General features: G+C 42.7%; 1 protein-coding gene across 1 annotated transcript; it reads right to left on the reverse strand.

Annotated features, from left to right (window-relative positions):
* Positions 1-21,363, reverse strand: LOC144271010 (acyl-coenzyme A synthetase ACSM4, mitochondrial-like). Its single transcript, XM_077828048.1, has 13 exons — positions 21,166-21,363; positions 18,808-19,021; positions 10,660-10,867; positions 9,891-10,034; positions 8,723-8,879; positions 7,162-7,241; positions 6,796-6,919; positions 4,883-4,963; positions 4,633-4,734; positions 2,887-3,014; positions 2,701-2,800; positions 1,669-1,788; positions 1-87 (listed from the first exon to the last, which is right to left on the reverse strand). Exons 1-13 carry the CDS (start codon positions 21,361-21,363, stop codon positions 1-3), a joined length of 1,743 nt encoding a protein of 580 aa, XP_077684174.1.
* Between the last annotated feature and the right edge of the window lie 1,156 nt (positions 21,364-22,519).

Below are 22,519 nucleotides of genomic sequence, written 5' to 3' on the forward strand. Positions count from 1 at the left end.
CTAAGTTCTCCCCCACTCTTTATTCCTTAATTCCTTCCTTCGGATTTTCCCAGAGATTGTCCTTGGTAGCTGTTGAACAAATTCCACCTAATTTATAAAAAATACAAATAATAATGAAAAATAGCAAATTAAATGTGATTTGGTGCTGTCTTGCTTTCTAGAACAAAACATCTATTATAAAGGTTAGGGATTCCTTCAAGATAAACCATGGAGAAAGTCCACCAGAATTCATAAAAGAACAAGCTCCTTGCTAGGGTAATGGAACCAGCCAGTTGCTCACACAGTAATTCCTCAACTTTTCCAGGAACAGTCCTGCTCCACTGAAACCTAGAGGAATTTTGCCATTAACTTCAATGGGAGCAGGACTGGACCTGTAATCCACTGATGTGAGGTTTCTTTTTCAGAGCACAAACTAATAGAATATATGAGAGAGAGATGTTTCACAGTTACAGCCCTGATCCTGCAATGGGATTTGACAGTACAGACTTTTCCGTCCACTAGGACTTCAATCAAGTACTCCTTTTCTTTTTGCGAATACAGACTAACACGGCTGCTACTCTGAAATAGGACTTCAATGAGACTCTGCCCTGCCTTCAGTGGGTGTCAATACGGCTATAATAGCTAAACAAAGTGTTACTGACAAACCACACAATATTGGAGTACCCACTCAAACACCAAATGGAAATGTAAAGCCCTTCAGTTATAAACTATGAGTTTGATGCACTGCTGTTCAGTTTTATGCAGGTCTAGCAGCTGATATCAATGTAATGATACCAGTGTAAACTGAAGTAATGCAGTAGTGAATCAGGCCCAGTGTTTGGACTAAGAGCCCTCTGAACAGTGGGTGGAAGCAATTTATACATACCAAGTTTAGTATTAAAGTTTTTATAGGTAAACTAGAGATAAGAACCAAATTCCACTGACACCAGCCTAGAGACACTGATGGTAGATTCTGGTTCTTATCTTTAGCTTACCTATAAAAACCTTAATACTAAGCTTGATGTGTATAAATTCTGCATACATCAATAATGATCAATATGATACAATCCCTTTGTGACTCTCCACCACCCACCCAGCATAATCCCTAAGCCTGATCCTCAGCTGGTGGGCCTGGCCCATTATGTACAGTATTAGAGCCATTTTGTTCTTCTACCACACGGAGCATCTTCTTTTCTCTATTATATTACTGAAAATTCCTGAAAATGGTATTTTAAATTTCATTATATATTGTGAAATTATATTTAATCTGTAAAATCTGATTAATTTTAGTTTCATATATAAAATTTGATTAAATGATGAATGCAGCTCATCTTTCTCCCATGAATAGTTCCACTGAAATCTGAGAAAGATTTGTCTCTACTATTCCAAAATAAAACACCTAACAGGCCAGATCCCCACCTGGTGTAAATAGCATAATTCCATAGTCTTCAACAGAGCTACACTGATTTACGTCAGCTGAAGAGCTGGTTGTATGTTTCAAAATTACATTGAAGGCCTGACTAAAAGGTGGTGGGGGTAACAGAAGAAAAACAGAGGAAAATATTTGTTTACTAAGGAGTAAAATCTGTTTATATTTCTAATCTGATCTCTAGTTTTGATCAGAACAGTTTTAATTTTGGGGTGCATTGTCAGGAGTTACCCTTACATTCAGCACTTGGAGGTACTTGCCTTTCTGGGATACTTGTATGGTGCAGTAACTTTTTTGACATGCTCTTGCAGCTCCTTAGTTAATTTTTCTGGATCATGTGATACAAAGTCAGGAGACAGAATAACAAAGGCTTTCACCACCTACAAGACACAGTGAGATGTAGGCATCTTCTAATATTCAATCACATTTACAATGATCAAACTGAAAAATACAATTTGCAACATTAAAATTGCTTTCAAGAGAGGAGAGTAAGATTATGGGCCAGATGCTGGCATACACTAAGGCTCTTTTTGCCATTCAGGGCCTTAAAACGGCCCCAAGTAGGCATCTGAGGACTCACCCAGTGTGTGGGAATCCTCAAACAGCATACAGTCAGCTATGCCAGCTCTTCACCACCTCCTCTTAACACACAGCACAGGAGTTGGAGGTGGAGGTAGGAGGGATGTGGCTTGAGCACACTGCTCTTCAATGCTTCCTGGCTAGCACAACAGCTTTAGGGCACTGTTTCAAGTTAGTGGAACTTAGAGCAGCCCTGTGGTTGCTTTTAGTTGTGCTGCAGACAAAGCAGCCTGCTGCATACCTGAGGATTGAGCCGTATCTGTATATAAGTATATGCCTAAGGGCCTGTTTTGCAAAATATCCCATTCAAGTCAGTGGGTCTGCTCTCAGTTGCACCTGTGGAACCCAGGGGATTCACTGAAGTCACTGTGATTGCTTGGTTGTATGTGGGAGTAGAATTAATCAATTTATTTTTAAACAGCAAAACAAATAAAATAACAGTAGTCAGTTTGCCCTACTACCAAGAGTCAGATTTTCAAAGCACCTAACCTGTGTAGGTACCTGACTCCCTTTGAAATCAATGGGAGTTAGGTACCTAGCTTGTTTAGGCACTTTGAAAATTCCACTAGGCATCTCTCTGCATTTTTAAGTGGTTAAATACATTTGAAAATCTGGCCTTTAGCATTCCTAAATTTCCTTGACAGCTATAGTTTATTTCTAAACAAGTATATACAGTAGTGTTTTTGCATACCCACTAATATCAGCCTCATTACCTCTCCTCTGATGGGATCTGGGCTGCTGACAACAGCTGCTTCTGTTACTGCCGGGTGCTCTATCAAGGCATTTTCTACTTCAAATGGTCCAATACGATACCTAGGAGAGGAAATAAGAGCTTGGTATTTACAAACTGTATCAATGTATGGCAACTTAGTATGGAAATCCCATAAAAACAAACTTACCCAGAAGATAAAATGATGTCATCAGCTCTTCCAACAAACCAGAAGTATCCATCTTCATCCACAATGCCCCTGTCTCCTGTGATATAAAAATCCCCACGTTCTGATGCAGCAGTTTTCTCTGGATCACCCTGACAACAACAAAGGAACATCTCACAAATGGTAATGAACCCTTAGGAGCCAATCCAACTCCCACTGAAGTCAATGGAAAAAATCCCAATGGACTTCAGTGGGAGATAGATCAGGACCTCAGTGGTGTTCAACCACAAATTGTTACTTAACAGAAGAAGGCCATAGTTACTCAGTCAGGAAAATTTTCATGAGAACTCACTTATCTTTATACAAGATGATTTTTTAAAACTTTCAAAACTTTTCATAACTGTTCTTATTTTGAACTCTTTCAGCCTTGCTGTAGTCCATACAAGTCTAGCATGATCTGATCTACTATGAATACATTCTGTGTTTCTGAGGTCAAGTGACTTTGTATTAGAGCTGTGCGAATGATTACACCTGAGCTGCAGGAGTACTGGCACTCAGCCCTAACATGTGTTTAAACTGGCTGTGAACCAGCAGTGATTTGTCTTTGCCATATGCCAACAGAAGCATTTTGCAAACTTCTTTTTGTTCCAGCTAGGTGTCCACAGGCTTTTCCAGGCTCTTGTTTGTAGTCTCTTTCCATTTCAAGCCTGGTTCACTGGGACAGGCTACATGAGGCAAGTCAGAAGGCAGAAGTCATGCATGCAAGAAAGTCAGTTAAATACAACTGGCATATATCTTTACATATTACCTACCCTTTTAGCCAGCTTTTGCAGGTGCAAAAGGGCCATGTATATTTTTGTGGGCACTCCCACCATCTGCTCCTTTGAAAAGTTAGCCCTTAAATCCACCTTAATTAATAGCATGATTAGAAAATCAAGTTGGAAGACTGGGGTGGCGGAGGAGACAAAAAAAGAGAGAACTGAGTTCTTCATTAAATCTACCTCCTTGCAACGAACCATTAAAAACATTGAACTCTGGGCCACACTCGGTTTTACTGACACTTTCAAGGGCTAGCCTGCCCTCCCACCCAAGGATATGCACCGGAGGAAGGGCAGACAGTAGTCCTACTGTGTGACCTCCCCTAGGATATCTCATGGGGGGAGGGAGTATTTAAAATCTGCCAGGTTTTCCATAGGAGCCCGATCAGCTGAAGTGGATCAATGCATCCCTGACCATAGTCACTTGCTTCTTAGGGTATGGCTAGAATGCAGTCACTGAATTTGACTACAGCTTGAGCCAACATACCAAAGCTAGCTTTAATCTAGTTAGCTCAGGTGGAAGAGTGAAGCTGTGGCAGGGCATCAGGGCACCAGGCTAGACTCTCAAGTACTTACTGAGGGTTTCAGACAGGTTTGTACAACCTGTGCTGAAGCTCATGCTGCCCTGACTTCACTGCTCTGGGACCCAAGATAGCTATATTAAAGCTAGCTCAGGTATGAATACTTGGGCTACAATCACACTGTATGATTGCTGTGTAGACATATCCTTAGTCCCCCAGTGGAGGGAATATTGCAGGTGCTTTCTGTCTCAACCTCCCCCACCAGTACACTTTCTGCCTCTGGTTGCACCAGTGGAAGTCCTGTTTATGAGACACATGAACTATTGTCTTTGGAAGTATACAGACACCCACAACAAGATACTTTAAAAAGTTATCAGTATATTTAAGATGTGGCCTCAAAATCTGATTAATTTCATACAAAGTTTCCTTACCATGTAGCCAGAGAAAAGACAAAATGGCCTTGTTGGTTTGATTCTGATAGCAATATCTCCTTCTTTCCCAGGAGGCAGAATATTAGCATTTTCATCTATTATCTAGAATGAGAGAAAACCCCTCCTGGATGATTTAATGTCTTTCTGTTAAACAGAGAGTTGTACTGAATTAAATGTTCAGAGAGAATCTTGTGTTGTGTGGGAACATTATCTTACTTCAGATTGAAAGTGACCAGGAGTGTCAAAATACCTGCACATCATAAGGTGGAGCTGCCTTTCCCATAGCACCAGGTTTAATTTTCATCCCTTTGAAAACTGCACATATCAAAACCTGTAAAATAAAATTGTATTTGTGCAACAAAATACAGTACTTGATGTTTTATTTAGATATGAATATTTGTAACTGAAAACGTTTTGCATTATCTATTTTACTAGTAACATTTTTGTAAAAATGTTCATTTGAAAAGTGACTCAATTGTGATTTTAAACACAATAGGCCTGATCTTCAGTTGGTGTAAATCAACATTGCTCCAAAGAAGTCGATGGAGTTACCCTGACTTATATCAACTGAAGATCTGGCTCAGTGGGATAAAGTCCGCTCTCAACTATACTCGTGAAAATATCCAGATTAAATTCCTTGGAACTCAACCGCCTCTCATTTGCATTTGTTTTACACCAGTTTAACTCCATTTATTACAAAGAAGTATGTCTGTGTGAGAGAAGCAGAGGTGAAAGTAAGCCGGTCCGGTCCGGCGTACAGGCAAGAGCCAGAACACCGTGCAGGACCGGACCGGATCGGACCAGCTTCCCCAGGCTGGCGATTTAAAGAGCCAGGGGCTCCCTGGAGTAGCCGGCTCCCTGCAGCAGCAGCGGTAGCGACGGCAGGGCTCCAGCGGTGATTTAAAGGGCCCAGGTATTTAAAGGCCCCGCCTCTTCTGGTTGAGGCCACACCTCTTCCAGTTGAGACCACGCCTCCTGCTCAGGACTCCGGCGTACCGGTAAGTCCTTTAAGTTACTTTCACCCCTGGAGAGAAGTATACATTAACTTCAAAGAAATATCAGCCTGAGAGAAGAATTTGGCCCAGCAGCTGATATTTACTATTGGCTACATTATAATGATTGTCAGCATGTACAGTTGGAGACTTTATTCCTGTATGTCCAAATTACCTAGAACAGATTTTTCCTACAAGCGTGCTGGTGATTCTACAAGTTTGGACACATGGGGCTTAGGCGTTCTCTTGCTTAAACCTGTGTAGATCTGAAGTGACTCCACTGACATCAACAAAAAAACCTGCTATGAGGTCAGAATTAGGTCCTTGGAATTTCCCGCTGGTTGTTCCATTAGGAAGATAGGGTTGTCTGCCACAGAGAACTGACTGGGGCTCATCCTTAGAAACTCATGGATCTCTGAATACACACCTAAAGCCAGGACTATCAGTGCAGAGGCTATGTGCCTCTGGCTCATTGCATCCCCACCTGTGGAGTGGGATTCACTGTGAGGTGAGGGAAGAAGCATAACACTGTCAGGATCAGCATTTATTTACACCTGAAACCCCCCAGAGTTGAGAGGGAAAGATGTCACACAAAATGATTATCTCCCAGACCTGACCTGGCTTGTTCCCTCCCAGCTGAGTTTGCACAGAGTTGGAGGAAGAAGGGAATGTTGCTGTGTAGCAAGTATGCCCTCCTTACTGCCCCCTCCCTCCAGCCAGGTTGGCCCCTTTGGGTCCCCTGCGCACATATTTAATGAGTTAATTGCATAGCTAATGGCCCCTTTTAAAATCTGCCGCTGAGATGCTTGGCTGAAGGAATGCATGCTGCCTAATTAAATTTCTAGGTCAAAATGTTCAAACTTAGATACCTAAATTTAATCTATGTTTAGGCTCCTGAATAAACAAAGCCTGATTTTCAGAGATGCTGAGAACCCAAAACTCCAAATGAAGCCACTGGGGCTGCAGGTGCTCAGCACCTTTGAAAATCAGACACTTTTATTCAGGGGCCTACATATGGATTTGGTAGCCTGATGTTAGTTACCTATATTTGAAAATGTGGGGCCTGTTTTCCTGGATAAAGCAAGAAACGTACCATATGAATTTGACAGTTTTCCTCATTAGCTTGAGTTAGAATTAGGCTTATTAGGTGTGTGATTGAATGCAAACGTACTGTTTCAGTTTGGCCATATCCTTCATAGATATCGATCCCTGTTTTGCTTTTCCATCTCTCCATCACTTCAGGGTTGAGTGGCTCACCCCCACTTAGGCAGTGCTTCAGGCTCTTGAACTTGTAGCTTAATAAGTGTTTAAAACAATGGTTAGGAGCATTACTAGAGAGACTTTGATATGGTTCAGTTCTGGGCTTCATTTGCTGTAGCTGTAACTGGTAAAGAACTTACAGAGTGAGTTCACCTAGAATTTCATCCTCTGAAATGGTTACGTTGTTAGACTAAAACCTGGCAAAGCAAAAATCTAGGGCTGTGATTCTGCTAGAACACAGTTCAGTTGGGATGGTTAGTAAGCAATCTAGATGTACCTGGTAAGATCATGCTGCACCAGCATGCGATAAGCAGTTGGTGTACCACAGAAAGAAGTTATAGGAAATCTGGATAGACACTATGAATGAAAGAAAAGAAAAGTTATTTACACTGTTCGTTCCTTGGGGGCAGGCACTGTCTTTTGGTTGTTTGTACAGTGCCAAACACATTTGGGCTCTGGTCTATGATTTGGGCCCTAGGCACCATCACAATATGAACAAATAAATAATAAAGTGAATGCACTATACTAAAAAGGCAGAGGGCTAGAATGTTGTGTTGGGCTAGGTCTGGCATGGCTATTAAGAGTTCTTGTTCCTTTCTTTTTTATATTTATTTGAAAGTTAACTTGCTTATGTTTTGGAGTTTAGCATTTTCCTCCAACAGTGACACAAATTCGACCCCACAGTGATAGGCACAAGTGAAGAGAAAGTAATAATAATACTTAACACTTCTATAGCACTTTCTACTCAGAGATCTCAATACACTTTACAAAAGAGGGTAAGATTTTATTATCGTCACTTTGCAGATGGGGAAACTATGGGATAGGAAGACGATGTGACTTGCCTGAGGTCACCTAGAAGCTCAGTAATAGTGCTGAAAGCAGAACTATGTTTCCTGACTGTCAGTGTAGAGAACTGGGAAACAGTTGTATTACTTTTTGTGAATATGGTGTATGCTTTTGTGTGTTTGTTTATGATGGGTGACTTGCTACTGAGTTGTATCAAAAGGGCTTGTTAGAAGGACCAAGCAGTGAATGCAAAACAAATGGCACAGATCAGAGCCCTTAAGAAAACATCAGAAAAGCTTTAGTTAGAGAATACCCCAATACCCAGCTCCACCCAGACTAGAATGGTTTACTATTCCCAAGGCTAAGCCTAGGATCAAAGGAGGAAAAAGGAGTGGGTTTGAGTGAGTTGAGAGAGTCTGCCCAGGGCTGTCAGTGAAAGATGACAGGCAAGTAAAGAAAGAGAGAGAGAGAGACTATGTGTCATGGTTTGCAGCAAGCAGGCTGTAACTTGGTCCCACAGAGAACTGGGGTCACCAACATAAGTCATGTCTACTAGGAGTTTGATGGGAATGCCAAGTGTAGGTAAGACAGTACCTACTGTTGTTTTAAATCAATTTTGCTGAGTGCTGTGCACCTTTTGATAGATACGTTATACTATGTATTGAAGAAGCTGCTTCTTCATACTATTACCACCCCAGGCTCCTGAAGAGAAACTTGTGCAGGTGCCAAGTCTGTTGGGCCTGCTAGGTATCACTATTGACAACCAGGGGGGATGTAACCCAGAGACCAAGTGGGGACTAGTTGGATTGTGGGGTCCCACCACAAAGAGAAGTGGAGGCACAGGCCTGTCACTTGAAAGGGGTGCACTTGGGCAAAACAAAGTCTCAAAAGAGGCAGCCTACCGGGGGATGACACTTACTACTAGACAACATTATCATAGTCTCATGATTTTTATGATATTTTAAAGTTACTCCTGATACTATCCTTTTTCACCATCTGCTTTGCATATATCAGTTATGGCTGAAACCACATCATGATGTTTTTATTCTTACATTCAGGACAGTTGTTGCCTCAAACTGCAGCATGCTGTGTGTAAAGATACACGCTCCATGAATCCATGTAGAAAAGAGACTGCCATAGGCAAATTTTACCCAACCTGGGTCAGACAGGCCCCACAGTATGTCAGAGGGATTCAAATCAAACCAAAACCTGGTAAAAATGCCAAAAAAAAAATCGTAATGAAAAACACTGAATAGAAAAATAAAGTGAATGTACAAATGGAGAGCGGATGGAATTATTTGTTGTGAATGAACATGGCTCTTTTTTCTGTTCATGAACTAATCCTGATGCCTATGAGTGGATTCATTAGTCACAGTTGAACTGTGAGTAGTTGAATGCTAACATCCCTGTGAGATGTTTGCCGACTGTTCATATAATCTCTTCATTATTCTTTATACTTGTGTGATTGCTCACCTAAGTCACATGGTTTTGTTTCAGCTTCTTGATGGGAGAACAGATATTTCTTATTTTCCTGTTTAAAAGGTAACTAGACATATTAAATAGTGAATAACTAGGGCTAGTCAAAATTTTTTGAATGAAATATTTCCCATGAGAAGAAGGAGTTTCATCAAAATAAAAATTTTCTGTAGGGATAGATTTTGGCAGAATTTATTTGGCTGAATTTTTCATCAGGAAAACAAAATTAAATATTTTTATTTAGGAGTCCCATGATACGTTGCAGCATGTCAACTACAGGAAGGGGCTGTGGTGCATCATGGAAGATGTAGTCCATCCATCCAGGGAAGAATGGGGACATGAGAGACCTGAAACTACAATTCCCATGTGGCACTCTGGTGTTGAAGGCAGATGGAGAGATTAATGTAATCCAAGATTAAATATGTTGATTTGGGAATGCTGAAACATTTTTTTCAATTGAAAATGTGAAAAAATGAAACATTGAGAAATTGCCAAATCAAATTATTTTGGAACTTTGTCCCACAAAAAGTTTAGATATTTTGACTGTTCATCCAGTTCAGGAGGAAAACAAATGTCAAGATATCAGAATTTCCCACAGGACAGAAATTCTGTGGTTTGATCATCTGTACACATAACCCATTCCTGGTATGAATTTTCAGACAAATAATCATATATTCAGTATTTTTTACATATTCATTTTGTGACCATGGTTTATCAGAGCAATGAAGTATTTTCAGTACATACCTTCCAGTCGAGGTCATTCCAATACCAAAACTACTGTGAGAATGTTCCACCATTTTGGGGTAACCTGTGGTTCCACTGGTAAAGTAGATAGTCATTGCTTCTTGACTCTTTGTCTTAACAGTGTCATGATCACCACGTGCAGCTCTTCAAAATAAAGACAAGAGTACATCAGAATGGATAAGCTATTCAACAAAGGAAACTTCAATCGCTATCTAGTTTACAACTTTAGTGAGGGATTTCTTTTGTCTTCCCAAATTAAACTGCCTATGATCTCATTCTTAATGGTCATTGGCCAGTAAGATTTATTAGGCCAAATTCTGGCCTTGGAAACGCACACAAAACTCTCTTTGCATTCAATGGGCGCTAAGGGCCTGATCCAGTGCTCACTGAAATCAATGGAAAGACTTCTGTTGACTTCAGTGGCCCTATGTGTGTATCTGAAGCTAGAGTTCAGCACACTTTTTCAGCAGAATGACCCTATTCTGTTGTTATTAAGGCTTCTCCCTCACCCTCTATATATTTAAAGCCATATGTATTTGCAGATCTCCGCTCCCATCCCTGTTAGTTTTTTATACTTGTAATTAATTTAGTGTTGGAATGCAGACTTGTTAGGTAAATGAGGGAAGAGCTTGCTCCCAAAAAACACATAGAATGTACGAGTTATCTGAGTTCTGAAACTGCTTTTTAAACAAGGAGGGGTACAATACAAAGCTGGAAACACCTGAATTTCCATTTGGATGATTAGCTCACTGAGGCAAGACACACTCACTTGAGTAGTTCCTTGAAGTCCAGCCATCCATCCCTGCTGCCTTCGGATACCATTAGCCTGGTTTTTAGAAACTGGCACTTGGACACAACTGAGTCCACTGCAGGTGCCAGTATATCATTGGTAATGATGCATTTGGCCTTAGAAGCCTGGAGTCTATAGAGAATGTCATTAGCTGTCAGCTGGATTGTTGCTGGAATATAGATAATTCCTAGAGGTGCAACAAATGGAAGTTTAAAGGTAGATGAACGTTTTAAACTACTTGGGCAAGATTCTAGTCAGTGTAAGTTCATTGGATTCAACAGAACTGTGTCAATTTACATTAGCTGGACATCTGGCCCCTTGTACTTATCTTTCTGTGCTATGCCTTGTGATGCTGTTATCTACCTTAGCCTTTGAGAATTAATTCCCACGCAACTGCCTCTTCAGACTTCAGACACAGTGGTTGCCTGTGACCAGGAGTATAGTTAGGCTACATGAGACTGAAGTAGAGCATTATTGTGAATCAGAAACCCCAACCCAACACTTCACCCTAAGTTCTTCCTTTAGTATATTTGCAGAAGAATCTTCTGGGAGATAACATTATTTTGCTGCCAATACTAAGGCCACACTGTCTGGGGGATGCCCCCTCCTCTGGCTCACAAGTCACTTAAACTATGTGCCTCAGCTTTCTTCTTTGTAAAATGGGCTCTTTTATACTAATAGTTTGTCATGAATTTCTTTAAAAAATATACAATCAAGACAATATTTAAATGTCAAAACATATTTTATGCAAAATGGCTAAATATACTACTTCTCTGAAATATTATTTCCTGATAAAAATACTGAGTTTGGAAATTGTTTGAATGCTTTAACTGATGTCCGTTATTGACCCTGATCCTGAAAGCACTTAAACCGTGCTTATCTTTAAGCACACGAGTAGTCCCATTGATTTCACTGAGACTGACTAAGAAAGTGTGTAAATGTTTGCAGGATTAGTCAGGGGCTAAGGCAGAGATTCAGGAAAGCTCTTAAGCAGAGCTGTGTGAGTAATGGATTTTTCAGTTTGCTGGGAATTTGAAAAACTGAAAAAAAAATTATTTAGGATCAAACTAAAACCAAACATTTTCAAAGGTTTCAGTAAATCATAAAGATGAGAAAAAATTACTTCACGTCAAATGAAACATTTAAATCAATTCAAAACAAAACTCTTGTTTTGATTTGAAGCATTTTTTGTTTTTAATTTAAAAAAATTGAAGGAAATTTCTAAACAAAGAGTCATTTCAAAAAGAAAAGTCAAGGAGATGATCTAGGTTCAATTCCCAGCTCTTCCAGAAACTCCTAGTGTGACCCTGGACAAGTAACTTAATCTCTTTGTGCCTTAGATCCCTATCTGTAAAATGGAAATAACAACACTTCCTTTAGAGTGACAAGGTGGGTGAGATAGTATCTTGTATTGGACCAACTTCTGTTAGAAAAAGGGACAAGCTTTTGAGCTTACAGAGAGCTCTTCTTCAGCTACAGGTAAACTTGAAAGCTTGTCTCTCTCACCAGCAGAAGATGGTTCAATAAAATATATTATTTCACTGCGATGGTCTATACTATTATGTTCATCACTTTTACAAGACTGTGATAAATTTTGTACAAAGTATGCCTTGTGAGGTATAGTTTGAAATGTCATAATCTGCTGAACATTATTGTCCTGGTAAAATATGTATATCAACATTGTATATAAAGTTATTAGGGTATGTATACGCTACGGAATAAGGTCGAATTTATAGAAGTCGTTTTTTTAGAAATCGGTTTTATATATTCGAGTGTGTGTGTCCCCACAGAAAATGCTCTAAGTGCATTAAGTGCATTAACTCGGCGGAGTGCTTCCACAGTACCGAGGCTAGAGTCGACTTCCGGAGCATTGCACTGTGGGTAGCTATCCCACAGTTCCCGCAGTTTCCACTGCCCATTGGAATTCTGGGTTGAGATCCCAATGCCTGATGGGGCTAAAACATTGTCGCAGGTGGTTCTGGATACATATTGTCAGGCCCCCGTTCCCTCCCTCCCTCCGTGAAAGCAAGGGCAGACAATCGTTTTGCACCTTTTTTCCTGAGTTACCTGTGCAGACGCCATACCACGGCAAGCATGGAGCCCGCTCAGGTAACCATCACCGTATGTCTCCTGGGTGCTGGCAGACGCGGTACGGCATTGCTACACAGTAGCAGCAACCCATTGCCTTCTGGCAGCAGACGGTGCAGTACGACTGGTAGCCGTCCTCGTCATGTCCGAGGTGCTCCTGGCCACGTCTGCTGGGAGCGCCTGGGTAGAGATGGGCGCAGGGACTAAATTTGGAGTGACTTGACCTCGTCATTCTCTTTAGTCCTGCAGTCAGTCCTATTGAACCTATGGTGAGCAGGCAGGCGATACGGATTGCTAGCAGTCGTACTGTACCATCTACTGCCGGGCAGGCAAGAGATGAGGATTGCTAGCAGTCGTATTGTACCATCTTCTGCCAGGCAGGCAAGAGATGAGGATGGCTAGCAGTCGTACTGTACCATCTTCTGCCGAGCAGCCATGAGATGTGGATGGCATGCAGTCCTTCTGCACCGTCTGCTGCCAGCCAAAGATGTAAAAGATAGATGGAATGGATCAAAACAAGAAATAGACCAGATTGGTTTTGTACTCATTTGCCTCCTCCCCTGTCTAGGGGACTCATTCCTCTAGGTCACACTGCAGTCACTCACAGAGAAGGTGCAGAGAGGTAAATCTAGCCATGTATCAATCAGAGGCCAGGCTAACCTCCTTGTTCCAATAAGAACAATAACTTAGGTGCACCATTTCTTATTGGAACCCTCCGTGAAGTCCTGCCTGAAATACTCCTTGATGTAAAGCCACCCCCTTTGTTGATTTTAGCTCCCTGAAGCCAACCCTGTAAGCCGTGTCGTCAGTTGCCCCTCCCTCCGTCAGAGCAACGGCAGACAATCATTCCGCTCCTTTTTTTCTGTGTGGACGCCATACCAAGGCAAGCATGGAGGCCGCTCAGCTCACTTTGGCAATTAGGAGCACATTAAACACCACACGCATTATCCAGCAGTATATGCAGCACCAGAGCAAAGCGATACCGGGCGAGGAGGCGACGTCAGCGCGGTCACGTGAGTGATCAGGACATGGACACAGATTTCTCTGAAAGCCTGGGCCCTGCCAATGCATGCATCATGGTGCTAATGGGGCAGATTCATGCTGTGGAACGCCGATTCTGGGCTCGGGAAACAAGCACAGACTGGTGGGACCGCATAATGTTGCAGGTCTGGGACGATTCCCAGTGGCGGTAAAACTTTTGCATGCGTAAGGGCACTTTCATGGAACTTTGTGACTTGCTTTCCCCTGCCCTGAAGCGCATGAATACCAAGATGAGAGCAGCCCTCACAGTTGAGAAGCGAGTGGCGATAGCCCTGTGGAAGCTTGCAACGCCAGACAGCTACTGGTCAGTTGGGAATCAATTTGGAGTGGGCAAATCTACTGTTGGGGCTGCTGTGATGCAAGTAGCCCACGCAATCAAAGATCTGCTGATATCAAGGGTGGTGACCCTGGGAAATGTGCAGGTCATAGTGGATGGCTTTGCTGCAATAGGATTCCCTAACTGTGGTGGGGCCATAGACGGAACCCATATCCCTATCTTGGCACCGGAGCACCAAGCCGGCGAGTACATAAACCGCAAGGGGTACTTTTCGATAGTGCTGCAAGCTCCGGTGGATCACAAGGGACGTTTCACCAACATCAACGTGGGATGGCCGGGAAAGGTACATGACGCTCGCATCTTCAGGAACTCTGGTCTGTTTCAAAAGCTGCAGGAAGGGACTTTATTCCCAGACCAGAAAATAACTGTTGGGGATGTTGAAATGCCTATATGTATCCTTGGGGACCCAGCCTACCCCTTAATGCCATGGCTCGTGAAGCCGTACACAGGCAGCCTGGACAGTAGTCAGGAGCTGTTCGACTACAGGCTGAGCAAGTGCAGAATGGTGGTAGAATGTGCATTTGGATGTTTAAAGGCGCGCTGGAGCAGTTTACTGACTCACTTAGACCTCAGCGAAACCAATATTCCCACTGTTACTACTGCTTGCTGTGTGCTCCACAATATCTGTGAGAGTAAGGGGGAGACGTTTATGGCGGGGTGGGAGGTTGAGGCAAATCACCTGGCTGCTGGTTATGCGCAGCCAGACACCAGGGCGGTTAGAAGAGCACAGGAGGGCGCGGTACGCATCAGAGAAGCTTTGAAAACCAGTTTCATGACTGGCCAGGCTACGGTGTGAAAGTTCTGTTTGTTTCTCCTTGAAACCCCCCGCCCCTTGATTCACTCTACTTCCCTGTAAGCTAACCACCCTCCCCTCCTCCCTTCAGTCACCGCTTGCAGAGGCAATAAAGTCATTGTTGCTTCACATTCATGCATTCTTTATTCATTCATCACACAAATAGGGGGATGACTACCAAGGTAGCCCAGGAAGGGTGGTGGAGGAGGGAAGGAAAACGCCACACAGCACTTTAAAAGTTTACAACTTTAAAATTTATTGAATGACAGCCTTCTTTTTTTTGGGCAATCCTCTGTGGTGGAGTGGTTGGTTGGCCGGAGGCCCCCCCACCGCGTTCTTGGGCGTCTGGGTGTGGAGGCTATGGAACTTGGGGAGGAGGGCAACTGGTTACACAGGGGCTGTAGTGGCAGTCTGTGCTCCAGCTGCCTTTGCTGCAGCTCAACCACACACTGGAGCATACTGGTTTGATCCTCCAGCAGCCTCAGCATTGAATCCTGCCTCCTCTCATCACGCTGACGCCACATTTGAGCTTCAGCCCTGTCTTCAGCCCACCACTTACTTACTCTCTTCAGCCCGCCACCTCTCCTCCCGGTCATTTTGTGCTTTCCTGCACTCTGACATTATTTGCCTCCACGCATTCGTCTGTGCTCTGTCAGTGTGGGAGGACAGCATGAGCTCGGAGAACATTTCATCGCAAGTGCGTTTTTTTTTTTCTTTCTAAGCTTCACTAGCCTCTGGGAAGGAGAAGATCCTGTGATCACTGAAACACATGCAGCTGGTGGAGAAAAAAAAAGGGACAGCGGTATTTAAAAAGAAGCATTTTATAAAACAGTGGCTACACTCTTTCAGGGTAAACCTTGCTGTTAACATTACATACATAGCACATGTGCTTTCGTTACAAGGTCGCATTTTGCCTCCCCCCACCGCGTGGCTACCCCTTCAACCTTCCCCCCTCCCTGTGGCTAACAGCGGGGAACATTTCTGTTTAGCCACAGGCAAACAGCCCAGCAGGGATGGGCTCCTCTGAGTGTCCCCTGAAGAAAAGCACCCTATTTCAACCAGGTGACCATGAATTATATCTCACTCTCCTGAGGATAACACAGAGAGATAAAGAACGGATGTTGTTTGAACGCCAGCAAACATACACTGCAATGCTTTGTTGTACAATGATTCCCGAGTACGTGTTACTGGCCTGGAGTGGTAAAGTGTCCTACCATGAAGGACGCAATAAGGCTGCCCTCCCCAGAAACCTTTTGCAAAGGCTTTGGGAGTACATCCAGGAGAACCGCGAATGCCAGGGCAAAGTAATCCTTTCACATGCTTGCTTTTAAACCATGTATAGTATTTTAAAAGGTACACTCACCAGAGGTCCCTTCTCCGCCTGCTGGGTCCAGGAGGCAGCCTTGGGTGGGTTCGGGGGGTACTGGCTCCAGGTCCAGGGTGAGAAACAGTTCCTGGCTGTCGGGAAAACCGGTTTCTCCGCTTGCTTGCTGTGAGCTATCTTCTTCATCCCCAAAACCTGCTTCTGTATTGCCTCCATCTCCATTGAAGGAGTCAAACAACACGGCTGGGGTAGTGGTGGCTGAACCCCCTAAAATGGCATGCAGCTCATCATAGAAGTGGCATGTTTGGGGCTCTGACCCGGAGCGGCCGTTCGCCTCTCTGGTTTTCTGGTAGGCTTGCCTCAGCTCCTTCAGTTTCACGCGGCACTGCTTCGGGTCCCTGTTATGGCCTCTGTCCTTCATGCCCTGGGAGATTTTGACAAAGGTTTTGGCATTTCGAAAACTGGAACGGAGTTCTGATAGCACAGATTCCTCTCCCCAAACAGCGATCGGATCCCGTACCTCCCGTTCGGTCCATGCTGGAGCTCTTTTGTGATTCTGGGACTCCATCATGGTCACCTCTGCTGATGAGCTCTGCATGGTCACCTGCAGCTTGCCACGCTGGCCAAACAGGAAATGAGATTCAAAAGTTCGCGGTTCTTTTCCTGTCTACCTGGCCAGTGCATCTGAGTTGAGAGTGCTGTCCAGAGTGGTCACAATGGAGCACTCTGGGATAGCTCCCAGAGGCCAATACCATCGAATTGTGTCCACAGTACCCCAAATTCGAGCCAGCAAGGCCGATTTAAGCGCTAATCCACTTGTCGGGGTGGAGTAAGGACATCGATTTTAAAAGCCCTTTAAGTCGAAATAAAGGGCTTCATCGTATGGACGGGTGCAGGTTTACATTGATTTAATGCTGCTAAATTCGACCTAAAGTCCTAGTGTAGACCAGGGCTAAGGGTATACCATATAGCATTGCTGTAACATGCTCCAGAGTCAGAAAAGCAGGCTGAAACCAGTTTTTCAGAGACAGAGACAGACCAGCACCTAAGCCAGGTATCAAGAAAGTCAGGGCTTGTCTATACTACCCGCCGGATCAGCGGGCAGCGATCGATCTAGTGGGGGGTCAATTTATCGTGTCTAGTCTAGACACAATAAATCGACCGCCAAGCACTCTCCCATCAACTCCGGTACTTCACCGGAGCGAGAGGTATAGGCAGAGTCGACGGCGGAGCGTCAACTGTCGACTCACCGCAGTGAAGACACCACGGTGAGTAGATCTAAGTAAGTCGACTTCAGCTATGTTATTTACGTAGCTGAAGTTGAATAACTTAGATCGATCCCCCCCAGTGTAGAACTGGCATGAGTTAAGTGATTATTCTTTGACAGGAACAAGGGTGTGAGTGAGAACTTTACATATTGGCAATCAAAACGGCTGGAGTTTCCATGTAAACAGACTGGCTGTTGCCTGAACCCCCGCTGGAGATAATCCTCAAAGAGGGGAGAAAGGTATAAGAATGGAGGACACCCACAATACAAATCACCTCTCTCTACCCCCATCTCTACTCACAGCAGCTACAATGCTCAAAAGACAAAGAAAGCATTATTGACCTGGGGGAAGGGTGGAAGGGGGCTTATCAGCCAGTAAAGACTGCTGTAAACATATGGTGAGACAAAACCTTTTTGCTTTTAAGTTCACTTAGCTTGTTAAGTGAGGTATTAGCTTGTGTTTTACTCCTTTATTTCTTTTGTAACCAATCCTGACTTTTATGCATCATCATTTGTAATCACTTAAAATCTATCTTTCTGTAGTTAATGAACTTATCTTCTTGTTTTATTTTAACTGTGTGCTTGGATTAAAGTGTGTGGGAAACTCCATTTGGGATAACAAAGATGGTGCATATTATTTTCCATTGATGAAATGACAGACTTCATATGAGCTTGCATTGTTCAGTTTGGTACTGAGCAGTACAAGACGCACATTTCTGGGGGACAAGGCTGGGACTGGGAATTTGTGGATGTTTTCTGTATTTAATTCATGAGTGGCTGGCCAGAGCATTCATGTAACTTAGCTGGGAGTGATTTTACATGAACATGAACAGGCCAGAAAAAAGCAAAGCAGTGTAAAAAAAACCCCAGGCTAGAGAATTTAGGGGGCACAGTGGTTCAACAGTCCAGACTGTACCCTGTCACATTCACCCACCTTGTCCCTCTAATATCCTGGGACCAACCTGGCTACAACACTGCAATATTTCCTTTGTCCATCTTTTCTACTCAGACACTGATCCATCAAAAACTTACTCACATGCTCAACTTTACACACTCTAAGCATTCCCTTTGGCTTCAATGGGACAGGTCACAGTGTGCAAAGTTAAGCGCATAAATCTTTAAAGTACTGGGGCCTTAGACTAATCTCCTCAGGACAGGGACTGTTTCTTGCTCTGTTGGTACAGTGCCTAGTTTAATGGGGCCTGCAGTTCAGTTGGGGTCTATAAGTATTACTGAAATACAAATAAATTCAGTCATTTATTATTCTTGGTACTGACCTGTTCTCATGCAGCCCACTGTTATCAACCACCATTCTGGTATCCGGGGTAGCATCACTATAACTCTGTCTTCCTTTTTCAGACCACATGCATCAGAGAGTACATTGGCTGCTTTCCTGGATAGAAATCCCAGCTCCTCAAAACCCCACCTTACCTCGTTGCCTTGATCACCTACCCACCAGAGGGCTGGGATGGAGGAGGCTCTCTCTCCATTCTGGCAAAGACAAGAAAGTAGGAAAATGTATAAATAATGCTACAATCAGGAGGAGACCCAATGCTTCAAACACACAATTGTTAACTTCAAGCAGAAGTGCAGTCTCTTTGACTTCAGCAGGACTAACCCTTTGGTTAAAGGTAAGCATGTGTGTAAGTATTTATAGACTTGTGGGCTTATATCCGAAATCTAATATGTGCTTGTTAATCAAGTACATTGGAGAATTTGCATCTCTTCTTCTGAGTTGCCCAAGCTATGCATAACAATGCCTTGTTACCGTATGAAATGTACAGGTTTAGGCCAGCCTCTGGGAAGGTTTATCTCTGGACATGTTTTGCCATAGATTACAATCATCGTTATGGGAAAAGAACTGTTGAGCTCTTTCTGTTATTAGTATAACTCCAAGTGTACAAGGTCCTTATTCTGCTTCCTTTAAACATGGCCCAGAACACATAATGAAGATGAAGATGATTGTTATTTCTATTACAGTAGTGCTTAGAACTACTGTACTCAGCATAGCAGTGGGATGAGCCCATAGTTCTCTTACCGGTAAACAAGAAATGATCATCATATAAAATTGCATGTCATACACTGAGAAGTTAATGAGGAATATAACCATTCTTTAAACAGACCATTACAAGTAACATACATAGGTGAAAATGTACAGCAGGCACAATCACGGACTCCCTGGGAAGATAAGACTGTCAATGACTGCAGGATTAGGCTTAGTGAGAGCACAAAAAAAGTTTCTAACATAAATTCTGATGGCTTTAGCCCCTCTTATTGAAAACATACAATTATTTATTCCTTTAACATTTTTAAACCTAAGTTCTCTGTGTATCAATTTTTATGTAAAATAGCTAAATATATTACTGCTCTTAAATATTATCCCCTGATAAAAATACTGAATTCAGATATTTTCTGAATGCTTTAATTGATTTCAGTTATTGACTGTGATCCTGAAAAGCACTTAGGCACGTGCATAACTTTAAGAACATGATGGTCCCACTGATTTCACTACCTCCCATGTGAAAAGTTAAGCATGTGTGTCAATGTTTGCAGAATCTGGGGGTAAAGCACGAATCCAGGAAAGCTCTTAAATACATGCTTAATTTTCAGCCATTTGACTTAAATGGGATGTAAGTGCTTTCCTGAGTAGAGATGCTTTCCTGAAGCAGGGCCCAGGAGCAGAAGGCTGGCCTTGTGTTTAAATCAGAGGATTGGGATGAAGAAGATAATGTAGGTTTATTTCCCAGCTCTGCAACAAACTTCTGTTGTGACCTTGGGCAAGTCATTTAATCTCTCTGTGTTTTAATTCTCTATCAATAAAATGGGACTAAAAATATTTCCCTTCTTAGTCTTTTCTACTTATGCCCTGATCCTAAATATGATCACATGTTGCATGTGAAGCAGCAAATACTCTTAATGGTATTTTGACTATTCACTAGAGCTGGTTGAAATTTGGAATTTCCATTTCATAGCACATTTCAACATTTTGTAATTTGTTTTCATTCTGAATGACAGCATGTGAGCAGTAGTAGTGCATAATATAAGATACTGTGTATTAATGTAAAATTAATAGATGTAATATAAAATGACAAAATCAAAAAAGAGAGACTCGGTGGGTGAGATAAGATCTTTTATTGGACCAACTTCTGTTTTTGAGAGAGACAAGCTTTCTCTATCACAAACAGAAGCTGGTCCAATAAAAGATCTTATCTCACCCACCTTGTTTCTCTAATGTCGTGGGACTGATACAGCTAAAACTAGACTGCATAAAATCAAAATAAAAATTAAATTTAGAAATTAAATTTCAATTTTTTTCAAAATGAAATTTTCCAAAATGAAACTTTTTATTTTAATTTTAATGGGAATTTTATCAAAATTGATATGATTTTGTGAAAATTTTTGGTTTAATCAAAACAACATTTTTCAGATGGAAAACTTGGGACAAAAGTTTTCCCAAACAGCTCAGTTATTTACCTGACACCCTTGAAAGTATCTTATAGCAGCAAAATAGTTAACATCTACTATGAAAGGATCATCACAGAGATCATATGTTTTGGAACAAGTATCTATAAGATGATATAACACCAGACAGAAATGAAAGAAAATGTTGGAACTAAGGAGACAAAACATGTTACCTTTTCCATTTGACTCCATTTGTCCAAAATGTCACTTGCAAAATTAAAGTGCTCTGGCAACTCTTTATAGAGGCTCGGTGATTCATTGCCAGAGATATTTTGAGGGGCAAATCCTCGGCAATGTTTGCTGAAGAATCTACAAGGTGACTTTGGGGTCCAAATAGAGTTAAAAATCTGGAGTTTAAGTAAAAACTTCATGGCACAAAAACCTTGTCACAGTTCTTGGTTTAGATTATATAAACATCTCAGTAGAATATTCTTTGAAGGGCTTTTGACCTGCAATGAAATTATTTACACAAACTTTATATTGAGAGTTGCCAGAAAAAAACAAATATTAATGGACCAAAGTACTACAAATCAGTTACAAGATCTACGCCAAGGGTCTGATCCTTGTCTCACTGGAGTACATGGCAAACGTAGGAGAAGGAAGGACTGTGCTTAACATCATTATGTTTCTCATAGACCCAAATCCTGGCCCCAGAGGAAAGCCTGGGCAGCCAGGCTGGGCATTGGGGAACTTCCTCAGGGTGTTGGAGGAAGGTATCCACCCCCACGTGGTGGAGTGGCGGGAAAACCCTTTGTCACTGCTCCAGACTCAGGGGTGGTCTATCCTCTATGATGTCAATGCCAAGCCAGTACGAGTATTTACAAATTCATAAAAGGGCAGATCCTCAGCCCCACCTATAAAGCCACTTTGCAGCATCAGTGCACAATGAGACCGTGCAAAACGGGAAACCACAGTGCATGGAGGCTAAGTACCCCTTTGTGGGCTCTCCAAATACCCCATTCCTCACCCAATACCTTGGAACTGCACAAGTTCCTCTAGAGAATACCTATAAGGCAGGGGAATGATTTGCCCCAAAGAAACTTTTTGATAACACAAGTATTGTGGATAAACAATTCTCCTTGCTCATATGGGACATTTAGATTTCAAAGACATGGCTTTCTAACAAAGAGGATGTCTGTGATATATAATCAGTTACTCTTCTTCTTTGAAGGTTATTCTTTCTCTTCATCTAGGACAGGGGTGGGCAAACCACGGCCCGCGGGCCGCATGTGGCCCGCCAGCTGTTTTAATCCGGCCCTCAAGCTCTTGCTTGGGAGCAGGATCTGGGGCTTGCCCTGCTCCGGCGCTCCAGCCAGGGAGCAGGGTCAAGGGTCGCGCTGCGCGGCTTCCAGAAGCAGCAGCGTGTCTCCCCTCCTGCTCCTACACATAGGGCAGGGGTGAGCAAACTTTTTGGCCAGAGGGCCACATCTGGGTATGACGGGCCATGAATGCTCACAAAATTGGGGTTGGGGTGTGGGAGGGGGTGAGAGCTCTGGCTCGGGGTGCGGGCTCCAGGGTGCGGCCATA

Source organism: Eretmochelys imbricata, chromosome 10 (assembly GCF_965152235.1).
Source record: "Eretmochelys imbricata isolate rEreImb1 chromosome 10, rEreImb1.hap1, whole genome shotgun sequence".
Taxonomy (NCBI): Eukaryota; Metazoa; Chordata; order Testudines; family Cheloniidae; genus Eretmochelys; species Eretmochelys imbricata.

Coding starts and splice junctions, on each gene's coding strand:
- LOC144271010 (XM_077828048.1), bottom strand. CDS start 21,363: ATGAAGTTTTTACTTAAACTCCAGATTTTTAACTCTATTTGGACCCCA. Junction 19,022..21,165: donor AATGGAGTCAAATGGAAAAG/GTAACATGTTTT, acceptor TGTCTTTGCCAG/AATGGAGAGAGAGCCTCCTC. Junction 2,801..2,886: donor GACATCATTTTATCTTCTGG/GTAAGTTTGTTT, acceptor TTCCTCTCCTAG/GTATCGTATTGGACCATTTG.